Genomic DNA, 23,668 nt, shown 5'->3' with positions numbered 1-23,668 from the left:
AGCATTATTAAAAGGCCGTACTGGATAAGAAATTGTAGTGAAACCTACGCATTAAATGTATTGCAGTGTTCTATTTCTAGTTTATATATTAATTTTATTGCGTCAAATGATATGGGTTGACCGGAGAGGAGCAGGCCAGAAAAAGCTCTCCCAGAATAATTTGCTCCAAAAAGGCCGATCTCTCCAAATCATCAAGACACTCACTCGCTACCCAACACAAAGCTGCAATCGGAAGCATTTCGATCGTTGACTGAGATTTATTAGAGATCAGACGTTGTATTATTGGGGACGTAAATGCAAACTGTCTTTTCCAGGTTGTAAAATAGTCTAACTATTCTAATTCTCGTGTCTTTTGAATCATCACTAGTTATATAAATACTGGCCTTGAGTGAGAATTTGGGCGCTCGTGGACCACAATGGCATTATCTTCCTATTCTCAATATTTTCTCTCTTTTCTTCCCCTTTTGCTAACTTTCATGAGCTTCGCAGCAAAAGGAAATTTAAGTAGTAGTGGGTCTGAGTATGATCATGAAGTACTGAGCCTTGAGATCTTGGCTCAACAACAAGCTGACGAAGTGGTTAGACTTCCTGGCCAGATTCCGGTGAAGTTCAAGCAATATGCCGGATATATTACAGTCAATGAAACCCATGGTCGAGCTTTGTTCTATTGGTTCTTCGAAGCGATTGACAATCCCCATGAAAAGCCTTTACTCTTGTGGCTCAATGGAGGTGAGTACTATTTCCTATCATTAATTAATTGCAAATTCTACACAATTTCTTGCTGATCTATGCATCATGTCGTACGTACTTCATTACCAGAGACTCAAGATTCATATATATATGCGTTTCCTGAGAAACAAACATGATCCAACCTCTCCTCCTTGAATGCAATAGATGCAAGTTCCCCTAGTCTTGTTTATGCAATTAGAACTAGAATATACACTATACAGCTAGCTAGGAGAGTAGTTTTCATTTAATTAAAGACCCAAAACGTGATCAAGTGCGTGTGACTTTAAACTCATTTGACAGATTGACTGTTGAGTGGCTTGGCTTCATTTTCACGTGGGGAAGAAATTTGCCTTGAACGCATTAAATGCATGCCTGATTTTTCTACCAAATAGACAACTATTTCATGCTTGGTCTCTCCCCTCGAGCAATTTATTCAAGGCATGCGCAAGATTGATTAAAAGATCGCATATATAGTCAAATTTATACATCTATAAAGGGGTACTGTTGCATCACTTGCTAAAATCAAGAGACAATTCAAAAATGCTTATTTGCTCCCAATTTTTGTTACAAAAATGACCAGTTCCTACTATTTACAAAATATCTCATTACTATTCACAGATTTCTCATTTCATCTCTAAATAGTAATAGAATTGTTACGAGATAGAATTGCTATGACAAACGAGTTCTTATTCTTATCTTTTAATTTCTACCTCATAGCAATTCTGAAATCTCTATTTGTCACAACACTGACAAGTGGTAAAGTTGACGACAATTCCTATTTAGATGAAATAAAATTTTGTGAGATTGAAGACTTTGAGAATTATCATGACTTGTTAAAACATTTTAATCAATTAACGATCTGTGCTGAACAACAGAGTGAATTATAGCAAAATCATCTCTATAAATAAATAAAAAAAAATCAAATTTTTTTGTCAGAGAATTCTTTTTCTTTGCTCTATCTCAATCAAGGCTAGCTGCTGGATGATGAACTCCAGAATTTCAGGTCCAGGATGTTCGTCAATTGGTGGAGAAACTCTAGAACTGGGGCCTTTTTTCCCTCAGCAAGCAGCTGGCACCAAACCATTGTTAAATCTAAACCCCTATTCATGGAACAAAGGTTGGCTTTTATTTATATGACTTGTTTCTCTTCTTTATAAGTTTAATTGCACTGTCATTAAATAAAATAAATAAATAAATAATTAAATGGCCATATGATTTACTTCTGATATATATTTATGGTTAGCAGTTGCCAATTTATTATTTGTGGAATCTCCCTTTGGAGTCGGTTTTTCCTACACCAATACCAGTACTGATTTTGCTGAACTTGGTGACACAAGAACGGGTAACTATATATCCTCAACTTCAATGTTTTAATTAAATTCTTGTAGATATATATATATATATATTTTATTTATTACCCATAATTTAATTGGCCCTGTTTTCGTGACATGATAATTAGCTAAGGATTCATACACGTTTCTAGTCAACTGGTTTCGACGATTTCCACAATTCAAATCACATGAGTTTTACATTGCTGGAGAAAGCTATGCAGGTACGTACGTACAAATACTAATAACTTGCACTACCCTATGCCTGATTTATTTATTATTTCTCTATCTTTTTTTGGAGTACATGTTCCTTTTCCCCACTTATTCATGCTTGTGATAAAGAAAAATATTTATTTGTGGCGAGTTATTTATTATAAAAATAATTATTTACGACGAAAATAAATTTATTTAATAGAAAATATATAATCATTTTTATCGCAAATAATTGGTCGCATTTGTCTAATTGATTGGTTCTGCAATTTTTCAGGGCATTATGTTCCACAACTTTCCGAGGCCATTCTCGATAATAATAAGAATGCATCCAAAAATACTTTTATAAACCTCACACTACAAGAAATTAGACCTTTTCCAGCGATTTTAAAATCGTCACAAAAAAATTCGCTGCAAATAGAGGTTATTTCCGGCAATTTTAAGTCGCCGCTTAATTTTCGTTGCGAAGTTGGGAAATCACCGAGGAAAAATGTATAATTCACTTTTGCGGCGACATTTATACCTTTTGCGGCGATTTTTATCGTCGCAATAAAATTATTAACTAATTTTCCGTCGATTAAAGAAAATCGCCGTAGTATTTACTATTTGCGGCGAAATTTGTCGCTGTAAAAACACATGCTCCCATTTTAACTTATTAGCGGCAATTCAAAAGCGCCGGAAAAGCTCATTAAATTATATCCCCCGCGTTAGGTTTTTTCATTTCGTTCCCTCTAGCCATCTCTCCCCCTTCCCCCTTTCTCTCCGCAGTCCCTCTTCTCCCTCAACCCTCCGCCGCGCACAGCCCGTCGCCAACGGCCCCAGCAGGCCACTGCGACCTCACCTCGACGGCCACCCCTCCTTCTCACCCCCATCACCAACCCACTTACTCTCTGGTTCCCACTTCCGCCAAAGCGTACGACGCCAAGCCCCTGATCACTCGCATCTCGGCTGTCCATGCTGCCGAGCCCTCGACCAAGCAGTCTACGCTGCCCGTCGCGGCATCGAATTTGAAATGGAAGGTGGAGACCTGGAAGTCCAAGACTGCGCTGCAGCTCTCGGAGAAGCACCTGGAGGAGAAGCTGGCCGAGGCGGCCGTGGGCAATGCCTTTCTCTTGCAAGGAAGGGACTGCACCGAGAGTTTCAAGGAGTTCAGTGCGAATAACATAAGGGACACCTTCAGGGTGCTTCTTCAGATGGGTGCGGTTCTCATGTTTGGTGGTCAAATGCCTATCATTAGGGTCTGTATTGCTTCTCTTGGGTTGTTTGTGTAATAGATGTTGAAATGATCTATATTTGTTTTTTCTCTCGGTGCTAACCACATGAACATATTTAGATTTGATGATTTCAATATTTGGATTTTTGAATTATGATTGAGAATCGTGGTGGGTTGATCTGTTTTAGGTTGGGAGAATGGCAGGTCAGTTTGCGAAACCCAGATCGGCTCCATTTGAGGAGAGGGATGGTGTGAAACTGCTGAGTTACAAAGGAGACAACATAAATGGAGATGCTTTTAACGAGAAATCAAGGATTCCAGACCCCCAGAGATTGATAAGGGCTTATTGCCAATCCGCGGCGACTCTGAACCTTCTTAGGGCCTTCGCCACTGGAGGATATGCTGCAATGCAGAGGATTAGCGAATGGAATCTTGATTTTGCTGAGCACAGTGAGCAGGGAGATAGGTATGCTTTCTTAAACCTATCTTGGTTTCATTTCTCCACACTAAACGTGAGCTTGTCAAGTTTTAGCTTTTGGTACTTTACAATATTCAACGAGCCTGGATCATTGCGTGAAAATTTGAAGCATAGCCTAGAACGTGTGTACCCAAAAAACAGGAGAAAAGATATCATTGTGCTTGTTCATAGTCTGGTGTTTTGTGAGTACCATGCCTATTAGATAGAAACAGGAGAAAAGATATCAATTCAGTACTGAATTGATCATTTTCTTAGTAATTTGGAGGTTACTTAATTTTATTGCCCTCTAGAAGGAAATAGATTGCTATTTTCAAGGGCCTAGAGTGTTTTTCAAAGCTGGAGAATTGAAGGAGATAGGTGCATGCTGGGGGGTTTTGGTTATTTGGGAGATGGAAATAGTGGAGAAAGGTGGGTAGAGATCATGAGAGAATGCACAGCATGCATGCTGGCAAACGATTAATTAATTAAGTTAGGTGTTATATATATATATATATATATATATATATGGTAATCTTCTAAATTCATGACCGATTGAGAGACTAAGATATCAAATGGGGCATGCATTTTGCTTTCTCAAATTGTTTTAGATTATAAAACTGTTGGTGGGGAAGTTCTGACGACCACGAGTGTGTGTGTATATATATATATATGATATAATTAATACACGTTAATGGGAGGGCAAACCAAGAAGATTAGGTAGCTCATGATCAAATGACAAGTACTCTGCATAATTTGTTACAAAATAATTAATTCCTTTTCCCACTAATAATTTATAGAGACAAGTGCAAAGTAGCTAGCTAGGAATTGCATATGAAAGCTGATGAGATGCTATCCAAGCTTGAAAGTAAATTGGTCTCTCCTTTGGATGCCTGCAACTTTATTATTCAGTTCTTCAACTGTGAATTTCTCGACTTTGTCTTATTGCATTTCCCTCTTATGTTTTCATATGGTACACTGATCTTGGGACCTCAATTTAATATTTGGAAGATCATTCTGGATCATGAATACTGCATGTTACAAAAGAAAAAAAAAAAAAAGGTTTTCTTTATTATCTGCTACTCCCATTATGCGCCACTCTGATTCATATATAAGGTTTTTGGTTTTAGTCTCTGATTATGAGTTTTACTTTTTAATGAAGAAGTACCTATTGTTTTCTTCTTGTAATGGCTTCTTCGAAACTGAGGACTTATTATCTGCCATAAATAAAGTGAATAATAACATAGGGCAAAGGGCTCTGACACCAAATCGACTTGGTGCAGTAGCAGAATAATATTTTTAGGGCACCATGACCAGTTCCAGATCACTTAAGCAGGCTGCTTTTTAATTATTTTGGTTCCTAGATTTATAGTAGTTTGACTTTGTTATAATTTATTTATTTATCTTCATATTAGTGATTTTGAGGTTTTAAGAGTGTGAATAATGGTTGGATTACAGTGGAAATTAGAGATGCAAGAAGTTGATAGATGTAGGCAATACATCTGGTTTTCTTAAGCATCAAACACGTGTGTTTTGGGCGTCACACCTTGGTGAATATTCCATTGTTTTTAATCTGGAACAAAGCATGGTTAGCTTTAGAAATTTTAGCAAATGCTTAACCCAAAAGCCTTGACTTTAATGCATTTCAGCTAGTTGTCACGTACTAAGCTCAGAATTTTCATGTGTGTTACTCCATATATATATATATATATGTATATATATATATATAAGCATGTGTGTTAAGCATCAAACACGTGTGTTAACGGAACATGCCTTTTATTTTTTATAACTGATTGTTTTTCTAATTCACCTTAATTTTTATGAAACTTTCAGGATCCATCCTCTTCAGTAGCATCTGAATGTTTAAATTACACATTCTCATCCCAGTATTGGTTTAAATTCCATCTTAACACATTTCTTTCTCTTGCACCCTAGTGGCAATACCTTCAAAAGGGAATTTCCCGAGGGAGAGGAACTTCCACTCTGTAATTTGCTGTAATTTCTTTTTCTGTTCTGAAGCTACTTCTTTGTGTAATTTTTTTTGATAAGTTACTTTGTGTAATTAGGACCTTGTACAATACAGGTACTTTGTCGTTGTTTAATTAATTAACTTACGGTGCCAAATGCACAATTATTTTGTGGATTCTAACAAGCCCTTAAAATGAATATTGTCAGTATATACAAGCTGAGAATTTGGGTTTTGAGAACTTTTGGTTGAAATTGATTTAAACTTTATAATTCTTTTTGTTATTTGTTTTGCTTATTGTTTTTATGCTATGTCTACCCATAAATTATGCTTATTACTTTGTTGTGTTGTTCAATGTTTTATTTTTAGCAAGCAGTAAATGAAATATGGTTCCAAGAAGTGGATGTGGAACATGGAAAATTGAGTCTTTTACCTGGAATAGGTGAAATAATGAGGATTAGATAAGTGGTAGGTTCCAATCGTTTTTCACCTAATAAGCGCATCTGAAAATGGTGCCCCCACCCCCAACCCTCCCCTCTCTCCTTTCCCTTTGGCTGCATGTTTCTAATTGACTCAGATGAATTATTTGGGAAAGTAGAAATGAAAAATGTAACGTGATTTCTAGTTTGCGAGTGCCATTCCCTTTTTTAAATGCTAACTTTGTTACAAGTTTATATATGGTGTATTTAAAACTATATATTTTATATTTTGAAAGAGGGTGAGTTTGTTTTGTTATATGTATTTGCTATGTTCATATAGGAAACTGGCTCAACCTTGAGTTTTTATTTGTTTGATATACAATGGAATTATCAGAGTTAATACCCGGGGTGCGTTTAAATTTTATATTTATGATTAAAGGGAGAAGATAATTTGTGTATCATTCTTATGCTTTTTTTTTTCATTCTCTTACTTCTCTGTGATCTAAGGAAAGAAAGGGAGGGTTTTTTTTTTTTATTTGGATTGGGGGGGGGGGGGGAACAGGTATTGTGGCAGAGAGACATTGAGCTTTGACTCTTCAGCTATGTTTCTTCATGCATTTGTCAAGTCTACCTGCAATTCACGTGTGTTTTTCATGGAAGCTCTTTCCTCCGCCCTCTTCTGGGCTTATGATACTGTGCATTAAGATAGGATTTAGGCGGGAGTATTGCTGGGAGAGGTTACCAAATAAAGACATCTATGGGTTCCATGATGCAGCTGTCTATTACATTGCAGTTTCTTGTTAAACGGCACCTAAAATCATCTCTTGCCAATTTAAAAAAATGGGGAATAAAAGATTATCAATATCGTTAAAGGTGTTTGCTCTTTGTTTAAGTAATTACCCCATATAACTTGAAGATGACAAGTGTGTTATATTAACCTTAGGTTTTTTAACAGATCGATATGCTTTGTTCATTTCTTGTTTGTTGTTTTTGTAAGTTTGTCATTTATATTTATTTGTTTGTTGTTTCCTGTTTCAAGTTTGATGTGAGGAACAGAGTAAATTTGTGAGTCTGTGTTGAACTTGGTGTGATGATTGGGAGCACCAAATGTTATGTTGTCATGTGTTGGTATAGCTAAAGTTGAAGTTGGTGTCATGAAATTCTGCTAATGAAATTCAGTTTGTTCTTGCAGGCATAGCTGAAGTTGGTGTGATGATTGGAAGCACCACTTTGGTGACACTTGTTATTGGTTTTGTGTCTCAACTTGTGCAAAACCTTACACATTTATTTTGGATGATACTAATTATATATGCATGATTTCTTTCTATAATTCATGATCATCAGTACACATTCATTCTCAGGTTCAAGCTATGCACACAAACAACAATCATGTTTTGCTTTTTCTTGAATTTCTGCTACTGTCAACCTTTTTTAAGTAGTGAGTTTCACCTTCCATTTGAAACTGTTTAGCTCGAATCTCATTATTTTCTCTATTTGAAACTTATAGATGGCAAAGAAGAATAAGGAAATGTATTTGCAAGAAATGGAAGCATCCAAGTAGAAAAAAGATGAAGAAATTGTCAACCTTATAAAGGAAGAGGTAGAGCAGATGAAACATCATAGGCATAAGGCCTTTCAGCTTCTGAAAAGTGAAGAAGAAGGAGAAAACTGAGAATATAATCAAGGTACGTTAACAAAGAATTGTAATTTTTTTTTTTTTTTGTCTTTAAGTGCGAAGACTTTTACTGCTGCTAATATAGTTCTCCAATGTGCATAAAACGAAAGAAAATCGATAGAAGGAGCAGCAGCAGAAGTAAGACAAGAAGTCTAACTCTTGATTATATTTAATGAGATTTTCTCCATATATAATGCATTTTTTAGATTTATGCACCTGTTTTGCTCTCACTTGAGTCTTTCAGGTTGCTCTTGATGTTAAAGAAATGCAATCTTTTATTTTTTTGTCTTAATCTTATATTTTATTGTGACATCAACTTGTTTAGAGTGTAGTTGAACAAAGACCATTAGGTTAAAATATTGTGACTTGAGTAGGTTGAACAAAGATCATTAGTTGAACAAAGTCATGAAGTACCTGACTTGAGTTAAAATATTGTGAACTTGGGTTCTTGATTTTGCTTCCTATAAATCGCTGTGCAAATATATAGGTTAAGTAGACTATATGATTTTTTTATAGTTATCAAACTTTAAAACTCCTCATTTCAAGCATTCTAAAGGAATTCATGAAAATAACTAATAGCATGCTTGCTGTCCAATAAAGGCCATTGAGTTTTCTACATGAAAGATATATGAAGATCGTGGATTAAGAATGTACAAATGATAGGAATTTACTTCGAAATGGAAGAGAACAAGGAAGTATAAAAAATCGCTGAAATTTCATCGTTAAAATGGCATTTGACAGCTTTTTACTAACTTGTTGGAACCAAATTAAATGAAGAGCTAAAGCTTAAAGATGGCTGGTTTTTGTTCCTTGTTTTCAATAGTTTTTCATACAAACAAATAACTTTGGTTGAGCAAAAGATGCAAAAGCCATTGGCACTCACCCTTTGAACACACTATCAATGGCCGGAAGTTTGATCTTGAGGTGCACATGGTCCATGAGAGTTCCGATGGAAAAGTTGCTGTGGTTGGAATTATGTACAGCCCTGATTCTTTCTTGTGATCATCGGTAAATATATAAAAATCAAAGACTCTCTCTCTCTCTCTCCGCCCCCCCCCCCCTCTAGACTCTCTAATGGCTTGTGTTGTGTATATTTGTGTTGGGATTTATATTGAGATTTTGTGCATTATTTCTGTATGCCAAGTTGATGATTGTACCTTTATTGTTGGGCTAGTTTCAATTAGTTTTTGCTCCTGTCATTTAATGAGTTCCTGTGTTCATTTAATTTGTGGATTTTTTTTTTTATTTTGTGAAATATCTTTTCCGGCGATTAAACTTCGCCGGAAATAATTTTTTTCACTAAACTTATTATTTTCGGCGACTATATATCGCAGCAAATAATTTTTACCGGCATTTTAGAGTATTTGCGGCGAATATTACAAGTTTTCCCATCGATTTTATTAAACGGCAATTTATTTTATTTTTCGCAACGACTGCAATTTGCCGGTATAGATCAATCCCAGCGATGCAATGATCGCTGGAACTGAGTTCACAAAATCAATAACTCAATTGCAACGTTTTAAAAATCGCTGGTATTGATGTATACCGGCAAATTTTTATCGCAGCAATTGTTATTTCAAAACCATTTAGTCTATTGCGGCGATTTAAGAAATCGCTGGGAAATGGTATTTCCGGCAATTTTTTGACTTTTAGCGACAATATTAAATCGCTGGAATTGAACTTTCCCAACGATTAACAATTGAATTGTACCTTGCAATTGCGACAATAAATGGTACTATTTGCAGCGAATTTTATTCGCCGGTAAAGAAAATATTTCCTGGCGTTTCTTGGCTTCCGTTGGAGTAGATCAAAAGTGGGGCTTTAATATCGGCGAACATTCAGTGATTTATAAATCGCTGGGAAAGGTGATAGGCAGCGATTTTATTACTTTTTCCAACGAAAGTGAATCGCTGGGAAATGTGATTCCCCTTGTAGTGTCAAAGGGTTCATGGTGATTTTTTTCTTTGCCAAATTTCTATTACTCTTTGACGAATATTGTTGTTGTGGTTGTTTGTTAATTTGGTTTCAATGTCACATGTATTTGTTCATACCAACTTATCAACGTGTTTCACGACTTGACACCACTAGCTTAAGTCTAGACACTACCCAAAAAAAAAAAAAACTTTATTCGTAATAATTAAGGTATTTGCGACCAAAACAACCACTTGCTATGTATGGAATCATTCTGGTGGCAAATACTTGACAACAAATAAATGTTTTTTTTTTTATAGAAAAATTTTATTTGCAGTCTTCAATTGTATGTGCAAACCCTTCAAATGGAGATAAATGCAGATTGGGAACGCAGCATTGGACTCTGAAGCAGATAATGAGGGAATCGCTGATTATGCATGGAATCATGCGATGATATCGGATCGATTGTACCACGATATAAAAAGCAAATGCAATTTCAAAATTCAATCCGACGGCTGCGATTCGGCCTTCTCTGAGTTATATGCTGCCTATGACGGCATTGACATTTACAGCATCTACACTCCTATATGCGTCAATGGAAATACCACCAAGAGCTCGTATGAACCTTTCAGTACCAGAACTGCTCTCCATTATATTTCCGGAATTGTGAGTTAATCTCTTCATCATTTTCTGCATCCATCGTATATAATAATCATCATGACGAGTAATTGGCAATATATATTGTAATGCCCCTATAGAAAGACCAAATCATATGGTCTATACTTCAAAATGACTAGTCAATGATACAATTAGAATCTCATCGGAGCCTTATATAGAGCAAGAACTTCCCATTCTCAAGCAATGTGTGATCTCATACAGTACCTACACTTATCCATATCATATGGAGTATCACATATATGCTCGCACGTAGAACTTTTTAATCTTGATTGAAACTGTTGATGTTGTGTTTCGCGGTCTGGGCAACAATGGTTGATGCTATAAAAATTGCACAACAGGCTGGAGGGAGAAAAATATTCATTCCCGGCCCATTGAGTCAACTGGGCCTCGATCGATCTTATTTGGAGACCCCGGCAGTGTTCCAGTGGCGGTGCATACATCCATCGAGGTGAATGAAAAATAAGCGTAGGGAAAGTAAAGAGAGATGGACAGCTAGATTTACGTGGTTCGACAACAGGCCTAAGTCCACGAGATCTGAGGAGGGAGTCTCCACTTTAATATATTTGTTTACAATTATTAATAGTTTATCATATCTCATTGTACAAAGAAAGTTGGAGCTCTTCTTGTTGGAGACGCTATCTTTCTCGAGAGGTTTACTGAAGAAGAAGATCTGATTGAGAGAGAGTGTGAGTTGGCATGTGAAGAAGTCCTCTGGCTAAAGGCCTTTTATACATTTCCTTGTTGCGTGCGTCAGTTTACGGTGATGGGACCTGACCCCTTTACGTGTGTCAGCTTCCCCTCTATTCCTACCTTCCCTCTGTCCTACTAGCCCCTACCACCTGCCTGCTCCATGTCCCTTCTTGTGTCTTTTTTGTTTGTCTTCTTGTCCTTAGTGGTGGGCTGGGCCCAATTATGGGCTATGGTATTTTATCCCTCCACAGGAGCCTGCGATTCTTAAGGGCAACTTGTTCTAACAAAAAGTTCTTGAAAATCTTTAAGATAAAATATGCAACATAGGCCATCAACAAGAAAACAAAATAATCCAATTGTGTTAGTAATAATGCCTAATCTGATCGCGTGCCGAGCATCCATTTGTATTTTGCACACGTGGTAGCTTAGCGTCTGTTATGTTTCGCATTAAATGGCATCTCTTCGATTCCTGCGCCATAGCTTGATTCATTGCTTGCTTTTTGTCGGTTTCGAAGTCACTTTGAATGACGTATTTTCGGTCTCCGTGTATTTGAATGCTATTAACTCAATGGTTGTGCGTTAATCCCGCATTAACTCTGCAATAACTTCTTCATTAACTTTGTGCAGTGTATTGGTCACTACTTCTGTGTTTCTCAATAATCAAGGGATTGTGGTTTTCCAAAGGGGACACGTGGTTGCTCAGGGCAATTTAGGGAGTTATGATGCCTTGGCATGCTAAGCGCCAACCCTATCCATAAAAGGGCCTCTCCCTGTCTTGATGAATTCATTTGATTTGCTTTTGTCTTTCCTCCCATGTTCAGTGACTTCCCGTACCTTCCTCTTACCTTGCTTTTCCTTTATCCTTCTTCCTATGATTTTGGTGGCATCTTTACACCCTAGGGACGATGCATCCTCTTGTGGTGTTTCGTGGTGCAATACACCCCCCGCATCTTTACACCATGAAGAAGAACAACTTGAAGCGATGGAAGGAAAAGCTGACGAATAGGCTGCGACAATACAAAAGAAGAATGCAACGAAGGTGGAAGAATGACGATTTTCTGGTACACTGAATAAATTCCGAATGATGAATAAATATTCTTCTACATAAGTATTCTTAGCTTCTAGAATTTTTACATTCACAAAAAAAGGTTGCTGCAGAAAATGGGCGAATAAATCTTTCCACACCCAGGTGGAGAATCGAGCTCCTCACTATTGCACTTAGACCCCCCACTCAACAAAGCCGAGTCCCTAGACTCGCCAACCTCCCACTCAACAAAGCCGAGTCCCTTCTTCACATCGTGTTTCATGGCTTGGGCAACAACGTTTGATGATGTAAAAATCGCACAATAGGCCGGATGGAGAGAAAGATTCATTCCTGGCCCATTGAGTCGACTGGGCCTCGATCATTGTTTGGAGCCCCCGGCAATGTTCCTGTGTGGCTGTACGGTGATGGCACGTACATCCATGACGATAAATGAAAAATAAGTGCAGAGAAACTAAAGAAAGATGGACACCTAGATTTTCATTGTTCGGCAACAGGCCTACGTCCATGGGGTTTGAGGAGGGGTGTCTCCATTATAATATATTTGTTTATAGTCATTCATAGTTCCTCGTATCTCAATGTACAAAGAAAGTTGGAACTCTTCCTGTTGGAGACGTTGTCTTCCTCGAGAGGTTTACTAAAGAAGAAGATCTGATTGAGAGAGAGTTTGGGTCGGCATCTGAAAAAGTCCTCTAGCTAAAGGCTTTTTATACATTTCCTTGTTGCATGCATCAGTTTGTAGTGATGGGACCTGACCCCTTTACATGTGTCAGCTTCCCTTCTCTTCCTACATTCCCTCTATCCTGCAAGCACCTGCCATCTGCCTGCTCCATGTCCCTTCTTATCTCTTTCTTGTTTGTCTTCTTGTCCCTAGTGGTGGGTTGGGCCTAATTATGGGCTATGGTATTTTATCCCTCCACAGAAGCCCGCAATTCTTAAAGGTAACTTGTTCTAACAAAAATTCCTTGAGAATCTTTTAGATAAAATATGCAACATAGGTCGTCTACAAGAAAACAAAATAATCCGCTTGTGTTAGTAATATTGCCTCATGGGGAGAATTTAGGCGGGGGGTGTATTTGACCGCGTATGATGTGGGTGCTGAGCTCGTATGTGGCGGGAGATGTACTCGATTATGTATGGTGCGAGTGCAGAGCTCGGATGTGGCGGGAGGTTTGACTCTACCGTGTATGATGCAAAAGCAGAGCTCATATGTGGTGGGAGGTATACTCGACCGCGTATGACGAGAGCGATAAGCTCGTATGTGGTGGGAGATGTACTCGACCGTGTATGACAAGAGCGCTGAGCTAGTATGTGGCGAGAGGTTTGCTCGACCACTATGACGCAATAGCTGAGCTAGTATGTGGCTGGAGATGTACTCGACCGTGTAGGGAGCAAGTTCGGAGCTCGTATGTGGAAGGAGGTGTACTCGACCGCGTATGACACGACCACTAAGCTCGTATGTGGCGAGAGGTTTGCTTGACCACATATGGAGCGAGAGCGGAGCTCGTATTTGGCGGGAGGTGTGCTCGACCACGTATGACACAAGCGCTAAGCTCGTATGTGGTGGGAGATGTACTCGACCGTGTATGACGAGAACACTGAGCTAGTATGTGGCGAGAGGTTTGCTCGACCATTATGACGCGATAGCTGAGCTAGTATGTGGCTGGAGATGTACTCAACCACGTATGAAGCAAGCTCGGAGCTCGTATGTGGCAGGAGGTGTACTCGACCGTGTATGACATGACCACTAAGTTCGTATGTGGCGAGAGGTTTGCTTGACCACATATGGCGTGAGTGTAGAGCTTGTATGTGGCAGGAGGTGTACTCGATAGCATATGACACGAGCGCTAAGCTCGTATGTGGCGGGAGGCTAGCTCGACCGCATTAGTTTGATGCATTTGTTTTCATTTTTTTGTTGGTATTGGAGTTTGTGTGAAGTAACCCACTCAAAGCGGTCAGAGGGCCTGTTGACCCCCTTGGCCACTTTAGGCGGTTGCCGAGCCCGTTGGCTCTCTCTCGAAGGTAACCTGCTAGCAATGGTTATGGCTTGAGCGTGACACTCGACCCGAGTCTTGGGACTAGAATTGTCTTGGATGCGAGGTGTTGGCAGGGGCTTTGGAAGATCTCTTTCGGCCACGGGCTCGCGGCGAGTCTAGAGATTCGCCTTTGTTGAGCAGAGGGGTCAGCGAGTCTTGAGATTTTGCCTTACCACGCAGAGAGTCTAGGGACTCGACTTCGTTGAGCGGGGGGTCAGCGAGTCTAGGGACTTGGCCTTACCCAGTAATGAGTCTAGGGACTCGACTTCGTGGCAAGCTAGGGGCTTGTCTTTTTCAAGTGGGGGGTTAGCGAGTCTAGGGACTCGACTTCATTTGAATGAAGGTGCTCGTTCGTGTTGAATCACTCTATCGGAGCACGGGGTCACGTGGCCTCTATTCCACACCACATGAAGCAGTTTTGTTAGTGGAAACAAAATTCACATAAGTTTTACGAAAGATGAACCGCTGAGAGTGCTCTATAGGGAAAGCCCGCTGGGGGAGTCTAGGCTAGCTCGCAAGGATAGTCCGAGTCTTGCCCGAGCACTGTTGGTGACTGGTCCGAACTGAGTCTTGTCAAGTCCGAGCTATGAGGAGTCCATGCACATGGTGCTTTACCGAGTTGCATTTCTCTTTTGTTTTGCTGGTTTTCCTTTTGTTTCATTTCATTTCCTTTGTGGCCAGTCAAGTGATTGGGCCTGTATCCCACGAAGGCCAGGTTGTATGATTAATAATTTTGTGTACCTGGATGTATGGTCTCTGCTTTCTCCTTGCGTTTTATTTGGTTGCTTTTTCTTTCGTCATTAACTAATGCATCACAGGCAGGAACCTGGCACGAAGGTCGGCAAGTCAAGAGACTTGTATTCCGAGCAAGTCCAATCTGGGGACTGGGCTTGTACCTAGTGAAGGCCAGCAAGTCCAATCTAGGGACTGGCTTGTGTTTAGACTGGCTGTTGCTCATGGTAGGGCCTGGGGGCTCTGGTCCTTAGCCAATGCTTGCATGCAGCAACCTAGCATGAGAGTCAACAAGTCAAGGGACTTGTGGTCCGGGTGGCTAGTATACGGGCAGAGCTCAGGGCTTCGGTCCTTAGTCAATACCTTGTAGCCAATCAAGAGACTGGGTTTGTACCTTGCGAAGGCCGACAAGTCCAATCTAAGGACTGGCTTGTGTTCCGATTGGCTTTTGTTCAGGGCCGAGCCTGGGGGCTCTTGTCCTTAGCCAATGCATAACAGACAGCAACTTGGCACAAGGGTCGACAAGTCAAGGGACGTGTGTTCCGAGTGCATAGTATATGGGCAAAGCTTAAGGTTCTAGTCCTTAGCCAATACCTTGTGGCCAATCAAGAGACTGTGCTTGTACCCCGCGAAGGCCGGCAAATCCAATTTAGGGACTAGCTTGTGTTTCGACTGGCTGTCGTTAAAGGTAGAGTTCGAAGGCTCTAGTCCTTAGCCAATGCATCACAGACAACAATCTAGCACGAGGATCGACAAGTCAAGGGACTTATGTTCCGAGTGACTAGTATATGGTAAGAGCTTAGGGCTCTAGTCCTTAGCCAATACCTCGTGGCCAATCAAGAGACTGGGCTTGTAACCCGTGAAGGCCGGCAAGTACAATCTAGGGACTAGCTTGTGTTCCAACTGGCTGTTGTACAGGGTAGGGCCCGGGAGCTCTGTGCTTAGCCAATGCATCGCAAGCAGCAACCTGGCACGAGGGTCGACAAGTCAAGGGACTTGTGTTTCAAGTGGCTAGTGTATGGGTAGAGCTCAGGGCTCTGGTCCTTAGCCAATACCTCGTGGCCAATCAAGAGACTGGGCTTGCATCTGGAAGGTCAGGTGTTCCTTGACCTTTTTCGCCTATTGAATTGTTCCGGAAGGTTGGGCAATCCTTGACCTTTCTCTCCTGTCGAATATCTAGAAGGTTGGGCAGTCCTTGACCTTTCCTGCCTGTCGAATATCTGAAAGGTTGGGCAATCCTTGACCTTTCCCGCCTGTCGAATACCTGGAAGGTTGGGCGGTCCTTGACCTTTCTCTTCTGTCGAATATCTGGAAGGTCGGGCAGTCCTTGACCTTTCCTGCCCATTGATCTGTGGAAAGATAAAAAACCATAGCCCATAATTGGGCCAAACCCACCACTAGGGACAAGAAGACAAATAAGAAAGAGACAAGAAGGGACATGAAGCAGGCAGGGGGTAGGGAGCTAGCAGGACAAGGGGAAGGTAGGAAGAGAATGGAAGCTGACACACGTAAAGGGTTCAGGTCCCACCACTGCAAACTGACACATGCAACAAGGAAATGTATAAAAAGACTTCAGCCAGTGCACTTTTTCACAATCAGATATTCTTCTTCAGCAAACCTCTCGAGGAAGACAACTTCTCCAATAGGAAGAGTTCCAACTTTCTTTATACAGTGAGATATAAGGAACCATGAATGACTATAAACAAATATATTATAAAGGAGATTCTTATCCCCAAACCTCGTGAACGTAGACCTGTTGTCGAACCACGTAAATTTCAGTATCCATCTCTCTTTACTTTTTCTACACTTATTTCTATTCACCTCCATGGATGTACACATTGCCATCGTATAGCCGTATCAGAATATTGTCGGGGGCTTCAAACAACATCGATCGAGGCTCAATCGACTCAATGGGCTGGGAATGAATCTTTCTCTCCCTCCGGCCTATTGTGCGATTTTTACAACATCAATCGTTGTTATCCAGGCCGCTAAACACAACATCAGCAGAAACCTTTAAAACTTCTATATTAATATTTGGTTGCGAGCACGTAGAACTTTTTAATATTAATAGTAATAAAAATAAACAACACTGATCTTTAGAAAGTTGATAGTACTGGCCGTTGTTGCGGTTGTGCTGGTGGGAGTAGTAATGGGAGAGGGAAAGAAAGAAAGAAAAAGAAAATAAAATTGATGGTGAGGAAAGTACTGAATATTTGGGGATAACAATTTCTTAAAAATAAATATTTTAGTTATAAAAAAATTATATGATAAAAATAAATTTATAAACTGATCGACTTGATTTAATGCTATATATCAGATTATAAAGTTACAATAATCTAACGAATCATATAAAATTACGAGAGGACAAAAAATTATTGCAATAGCATTCGAGATGGTTGAATCGATGACAAGCTACTACGGGAGAAAAAAAGTAAAACACTAATGGTTATATAGGCTATTAATATGTTTCTGAGAAAGAGTGCAGAAAGAATGATTGATCAGCTATCTCAGTTTTCAAATGAATGCCATTTTAATGAGATTTTCATAAATATATATACCTTCCTTTAGATGCTTGCTACAATATGGTAGCTAGGTTAATGCATGGAGTCAATCGTTCAATGGTACAGTTCATGATTTCTAGGAAACAAGTTTCAGTACTGCGCGCATGGCCATTGATCTTCATGAGTGGGAGTACTTCTCTTGCGTTTATATCCCCAACCGAAAATATATATTATTTTAAAGACAATATGCATTATTAATTCATGCTGAAAAAATAATACTTTCTATGAATTACTTGGAAATTGGCAGAACTTATGGCGAGAAAACTATATAGTTTTGGGTGTACGCGCGTAGTACTACGAACTTGTCCGGATATATAATGCAGAAAATAGAGCATCATGTGATTAACTGTATAAGCTTCAAATTAATAAAATGATGGAAATTAAGTTTTTGTTTTACATGCATTGCAGGATGGTTGGCACAGAAAACTACTTAGTTACGACCCTTGTTCGTCAACCTACATTGAAACGTATCTGAATAGGGCAGATGTTCAAGAAGCATTGCATGCCAATGTCACTGGAATCCCTTATCCATGGACTCGTTGCAGGTATTTAACCAACCTAGTTACATGCATGTTTAATTAATTTTGTAGACATGTTAGTCTAATATTATTTTTGTCCAAATGCAGCAAGGAGATCAGCCAGAGTTGGAATGATTCGGCAGAATCAGTGCTTCCCACAATTAAAAAGCTTATTGCTAGAGGTCTGCGCATATGGATTTACAGGTAACCTTAGACGTTGTAACAACTTCTAATTAAATAATCAACTTCTAGTACACTTTTGAGCAGGGCAGAATTGGGAGCTTCTCCCGTCCTCGGGGGCTCCATTAATTTCACATTTGTTATATGCTAATGATTTATTGATTTTCTCTAATGGTGAGAAAAAGTCTTTGAAGGTGCTCCTGGAAACATTAAACAAATACGAGTCATAGTCGGGGCAAAAAATAAGCAAAGAGAAGTCGGCGTTATTTTTTTCAAAAAAAATTTCAGTATCTAGAAGGCTATCCCTTCTTTGACTCCCATGTTTTGTTGAAGGAAAATTTCCAGCTTGTTATCTTGGTGCGCCTCTGGTTGTTGGGAGATTGAATGCGAGGATGGTCGAGCCATTAGTCATGAAGTTTCAGCACAAACTTGCTGGTTGGAAATTCAAGTTGGTCTCTCAGGGTGGGAGGTTGGTCCTTAATAAACATGTTTTAGCAAGCTTACCTACTCATTTGCTTGCAGTGGTACATATGCCGAAGTTTGTCTTGAAGAGATTGAATTCAATTTTAGCTTCCTATTTTTTGGGGGAAGAACGTGGTTGGAATATGAGGAAATGGAGGTCGTGGTCGAAATTGTGCAAGCCAATGGTGGAAGGGGGGATTGGTGTGAGAGATTTTGCAGAGGTTCAAGCGGCGTTGCATATGAAATTTGCTTGGCGGTTACTATCATTAGATAATTTGTTGACTCGGTTTTTTAAAGCTAAATATTTAAAGGGGGAGCATTTTCTGGAAACAGACATGCATGAGGAATTTGGATTCGATGTTTTGGAAATCCATTTGTAGGGTGATGCCAGAGGTGATGGAAAATATGTCGATCAAAGTAAGAGAGAGAACTGTTTCCTTTTGGTTTGATCGTTGGTTGGCGAGGGGGGTTCTTGCGGCCTACGTGCCTAATATTACTCAGCCATGGTTGGAGGTAAAAGAGTGTTGGGTGGATGGACAGTGGGATTGGGAGCTGCTATATTCACTAGTGGCCTCCAGTGTGGTAAACGACATTATGAGAGAAATTCCATGGAGAAGACCGGGGAATGATATTCTGGTTTGGTACCCTTGTGTGGATGGGAGTTTCTCGACAAAAACGGTTTGGGAGGTTACGAGGATTAAGCAGTCACAGGTGGAAGGCTTGGAGTGGATATGGTGTAATCTTATTCCACATAATATGTCAGTGTGTATGTGGAAGGCAAGATTTAATTGTCTACCTGTTGAGGAGAGGGTACAATCGATGGGTGTTCCGTTGGCCTCAAGGTGTGTTTATTGTTCTAGAGGATGGGTGGAGGATCGAGAACACGTTTTATGTAAGGGGACTGTGGCATCTGAAGTGTGGCGTCGTGCGGCTTGCTTGCTAGGCATTCCGTGCATGGCTTTCGAAAACTGGTGGTTGAGATGCAAATGTTGGTTCCGTTGTGCAAAGAAGTCGACGCAGCGTGGTGTTCTAATTAGGATCATGCCGAGGCTGATTTCTTGGAGACTCTGGAAGTGGAGGTGTGAAGCGCGTATGCAGGGACAACATGATTCTTTGGAGACGATTTGGTGTTCAATCAAATTTTGGTTGTAGGTCTTTTCGTCCAAGCTGCTGAAGGTAAGAGCTTTATCTAATATAGATCGAATTGGGAATTTCGGTGAGAGAGGTGGTAGTAAAGAGGCTGGAAATAGTTTCGTAGTGTAAACCACAGGAAGGGTGGGTGAAATTAAATGTGGATGGATCGTGTAGGGAAAATCCAGGTAGTTGTGGAGGGGTTGGGGTTATAAGGGATGATAGAGGAAGATTTTTGATAGCCTTCTCTACTAAATTTGGCTTTGGAACAAATAACGAAGCGGAGTTAAGGGTGCTCAATTGTGCTTTAGTCCTTTGTAAGGAGTTGGGATTCCAGAATATTGTGATTGAAAGTGATTCAGCGTTAGTGGTTAATTGGCTTAGGTTGTGAGTAGTTTGTAGTCATTTATGGGTTATTGTCGGTGACCTGGTGTATTGGTTTATTTGTTGGTTTGTTATTCCTTGGTCATAAGGTTGAGTTTGGTTGGACTTGTAAGCACGATTTCCCTCCACCATAAGCAAGGATTTATTAATAATGTGGGGAGGGGTCACTCTTGGACATGTGACCCTAACTCTTAAAAAAATATATATATATATTGTTTATTCGGATATTGCTTAAAACTCATATATAAAAATTACAGTCTCATATATGTTTATTTAATCATTCTTTTCAGTGGAGATGCAGATGGCAGACTTCCAGTAACCTCAACAAGGTATGCTTTGAGAAAGCTTGGATTAAAGGTTATTGAAGATTGGATTCCTTGGTACAGCGACAACCAACAGGTTGGGTTTTTTTATTTTTTATTTTTATTTTTTTCTGTTTAAATTTTACATGAAAGTGACAGTTCATTTGTTGGACTAATGAATTGTGAGCAGGTCGCCGGGCGGACGAGTGTCTATGATAAGGGGCTTATCTTTATGACGGTGAGAGGTGCTGGTCACAAGGTTCCTATGCTTGCACCCAAGAGAGCTCTCCACATGGTTGAACACTTCTTAGCCAATAAGAAACTCCAATCTGCTACACCATTTTAATGTTACACATCATTATTTGCTTGGTTTCTTCTTTTTCCTTTTGAAACGAGGAAAAAAAAATGTTATAGACAGAGATTATACAAAGTAAACTCATAAACTGATATGATTTCATTGAATCCATTAGATTTACTTTATAATAAAAGTAATTTTACAATTTGACGTATTATATCAAGTCAAATCAGTTTATAAATTTATTTTTATAATCATTTTGTGACTAAAGTATGTTTCAATAAAAAAATATCAGCAAGCTGGGATGGCTCTTTGCTAGAGTACTAGAATCTTATGATTTTAATTATGATTTTGTAGTATTTGTAATCTCTTAATAATGAATAAGTATAGTATACTACCAAGTTTACACAATGAAGAATGCATGGTGTTTGTTATATTTACAGGGTGTTTTATTTATTTCATGCAGAAAAGGGGATTAATTGCTTGACAAAGAAGAGAAAAAAAAAAAGGAAATTAATTAATCATAATAATCATGGGGAGAGTAAACTACTCAATTAATTAGATACTTCAATAAAGGAATCGAAATGGATGAGAAAGTAAAATTGACTATTCTGCTAATTAAGGGCTAATTAATTATAAATGACTCTCTACCCTAGCTATTTCTCTGTCCTCTTCTTTTAAGTGATAAAATAGAAAACAAAATCTTAGTTATATCCAGTAAAAATAATCATAAATTCTTCATTCTGAAAAAGAAAAAAATTCACTGGTAAAAGATATATTAATATCACTAGCTACAACGGAAATCATGGTCTTTGGGGAAGATTTTTTTTTTTAACGAAATTAAAATTATCTCAAAAAATAATTTTTGGAGGCGAAATTCAAATTTCATCTCTAATGTTAGAAAAACTAGATCAGAATGTACAGCGAAAGCGATATTACCTTGTTGGAAATATCTCAGATCTAGTGCGGTTGTTCTACGGATTCTCCAGTGTCGTTGTTTGTCCACAATCTTTACATCAATGGTGAAGTGTGCTATGCAGTAATACCAGAACAACACTTACACATCTCATAGCCTAGATGCCGTGACTATAGAGAACTATTTGAGAGAGAGATCATTCTTGATGCAAGTGTCGCATACAAAGGGGAGATGGGCTATGTAAATAGCCACTCTAAGTGTAACCCTCGGCTGGCCCTTAATGGCCAATCATCAAGTCTCATGAAGTGGTTTAAGAACCACTTCATAGCCACCAAGAAAATGTGAAAGGGTGCCCATTATTAGTGCCCCTTTCTTAAATCTAAATACTGACAATGATCGTTTACCATTCAAATAACAAAGGTTACATTTGAACGGCTTATTTAAGGACAAAAAATATTTCATCTCTAAGAAATTTTTCGTTAGAATGGTTAAGAAAACATTTGAACAAAAATTAGCTACAATTGAACGATTTATATGATTGTTCAAACACCAAGTAGTTTTGTTTATGGAACTAAAAAAATAACCATTATAGTTTGAACGTCTTATATTTTATTCGATCGTTATTTTTTGAGGCGAATGAAGTTCTCCTGAATAAAATAACATTTCAAACATTAAATTGAACGTTCGAACATACACTGAGAATTCGTTTGAATGACAAAAATATAGTTTGAATGAAAAATATGGCGGGATCAATGATTTTTTTGGTAGGAGTGGAAAATCAGTTCGAATGCATATAAAATGCGTTCAAATATGATCAAAATTTTTATTTATTTTGATGTAAAAAAAAAAACCAAAATACCTAAACTAATTAGACATCAATATTTAATTTATATGAAAAATAGCAGTTAATGAACATATAGAATGAAGATCAATAAATAATTTACAAAAGGAAAAGATGGACATAAACTAGCTTAGTTATTGTCAAAAATAAGAATAAATAAATGCTATAGAAAAGATAATTAATTATATTTAAGCAATGATTCATATAATGATTCATAATTGAATTAATTTTAAAAACATTTTGTGTTCATACAAAAAACTAGAAAAGTGCAAATAAAATGTAAACACTACGCCCCCAAATCACTGACCATCAACTCAACTCCACGTTCCTTGAGTTGTGTCAGCCGAGTCAAGATCGTCAGTTGAGTTTTCTGCACATCTTGACCCAACTCTATGACAATGCTAGTAATCTTTGTACATACGTCAGAGATGACACTCCAGATCTATGTACACACCTCTACTATCAACTCTACTCACCCAATACCCTATGATTCGTCGGGTGTGCATCTCCATGGATCTCAGACGTCTCTGTAGTGGGAGCAAGAGGCTTCTTGTTGTTGTGTGACAAGCTGGAGGAGTTGATTTGCCCAATTGGCTCTCGGACACACTCAACAACATTTGATTGGACCCTTGTCACCACCAAAAATCGTGTGATCATAACCCCAAAGGGCAATATATATGTCGTAATATAGTTAGTCTCCAATTGAATATTAGCAAAGATATTTCTTGATCCATGAAAGTGACAATTCATTTGTTGGATTAATGAACTGTGAACAGGTTGCCGGGAGGACAAGTATCTATGATAAAGGGCTTATTGTTGTGCTGAAAAATATATGCAAGTGCACAGAATCATAACAAGTAGTGAAGTGTTTTAAAGAAAACGGATGTCGAACCTACAGGGAATAATTATGCTATTGAGTATTGCAATTTACTAAATTAATTACTATTTGGAAAACCAAAATTTGAAGAATAGATTATCTAAATTAAACTGAAGAA

The 23,668-nt window shown here is 38.7% G+C and overlaps 2 protein-coding genes across 5 annotated transcripts; both read left to right on the top strand.

Annotated features, from left to right (window-relative positions):
* Nucleotides 1-134: 134 nt before the first annotated feature.
* LOC121257786 (serine carboxypeptidase-like 34) lies at nucleotides 135-21,013 on the top strand. Of its 4 annotated transcripts, none has more exons than XM_041159019.1 (11): nucleotides 135-729; nucleotides 1,733-1,846; nucleotides 1,976-2,071; nucleotides 2,189-2,281; nucleotides 2,545-2,619; nucleotides 9,932-9,945; nucleotides 10,287-10,571; nucleotides 18,053-18,189; nucleotides 18,271-18,366; nucleotides 20,621-20,718; nucleotides 20,812-21,013. In XM_041159019.1, the coding sequence occupies exons 1-10, from the start codon at nucleotides 417-419 to the stop codon at nucleotides 20,682-20,684; spliced, it is 1,287 nt and encodes a 428-aa protein (XP_041014953.1). In that variant the 5' UTR covers nucleotides 135-416; the 3' UTR covers nucleotides 20,685-20,718; nucleotides 20,812-21,013. The 4 variants fall into 4 exon arrangements, with proteins under 4 accessions (XP_041014953.1, XP_041014954.1, XP_041014955.1 ...); XM_041159018.1 differs by having other exon boundaries at nucleotides 136-729; nucleotides 20,610-20,718; XM_041159020.1 differs by lacking the exons at nucleotides 20,621-20,718; nucleotides 20,812-21,013 and adding an exon at nucleotides 18,537-18,577.
* LOC121257804 (phospho-2-dehydro-3-deoxyheptonate aldolase 1, chloroplastic-like) lies at nucleotides 2,999-4,160 on the top strand (the record flags this gene model as incomplete). Its single annotated transcript, XM_041159043.1, has 2 exons — nucleotides 2,999-3,505; nucleotides 3,669-4,160. Coding segments are annotated over 2 exons (999 nt in total), but the record flags the coding sequence as incomplete, so codon positions are not given.
* Nucleotides 21,014-23,668: the final 2,655 nt, after the last annotated feature.

Source organism: Juglans microcarpa x Juglans regia, chromosome 3S (genome assembly GCF_004785595.1).
Source record: "Juglans microcarpa x Juglans regia isolate MS1-56 chromosome 3S, Jm3101_v1.0, whole genome shotgun sequence".
NCBI classification, from domain to species: Eukaryota; Viridiplantae; Streptophyta; class Magnoliopsida; order Fagales; family Juglandaceae; genus Juglans; species Juglans microcarpa x Juglans regia.
This window is presented reverse-complemented; position numbering and strand designations above follow the sequence as displayed.

Excerpts from the sequence above, each read along its gene's own strand:
- LOC121257786 (XM_041159018.1), top strand. The coding sequence starts at position 417 with ATGGCATTATCTTCCTATTCTCAATATTTTCTCTCTTTTCTTCCCCTT. Across the intron at positions 2,072-2,188 it reads ACTTGGTGACACAAGAACGG|CTAAGGATTCATACACGTTT; the intron begins GTAACTATATAT and ends CATGATAATTAG. Across the intron at positions 18,367-20,609 it reads CTGCGCATATGGATTTACAG|TGGAGATGCAGATGGCAGAC; the intron begins GTAACCTTAGAC and ends CATTCTTTTCAG.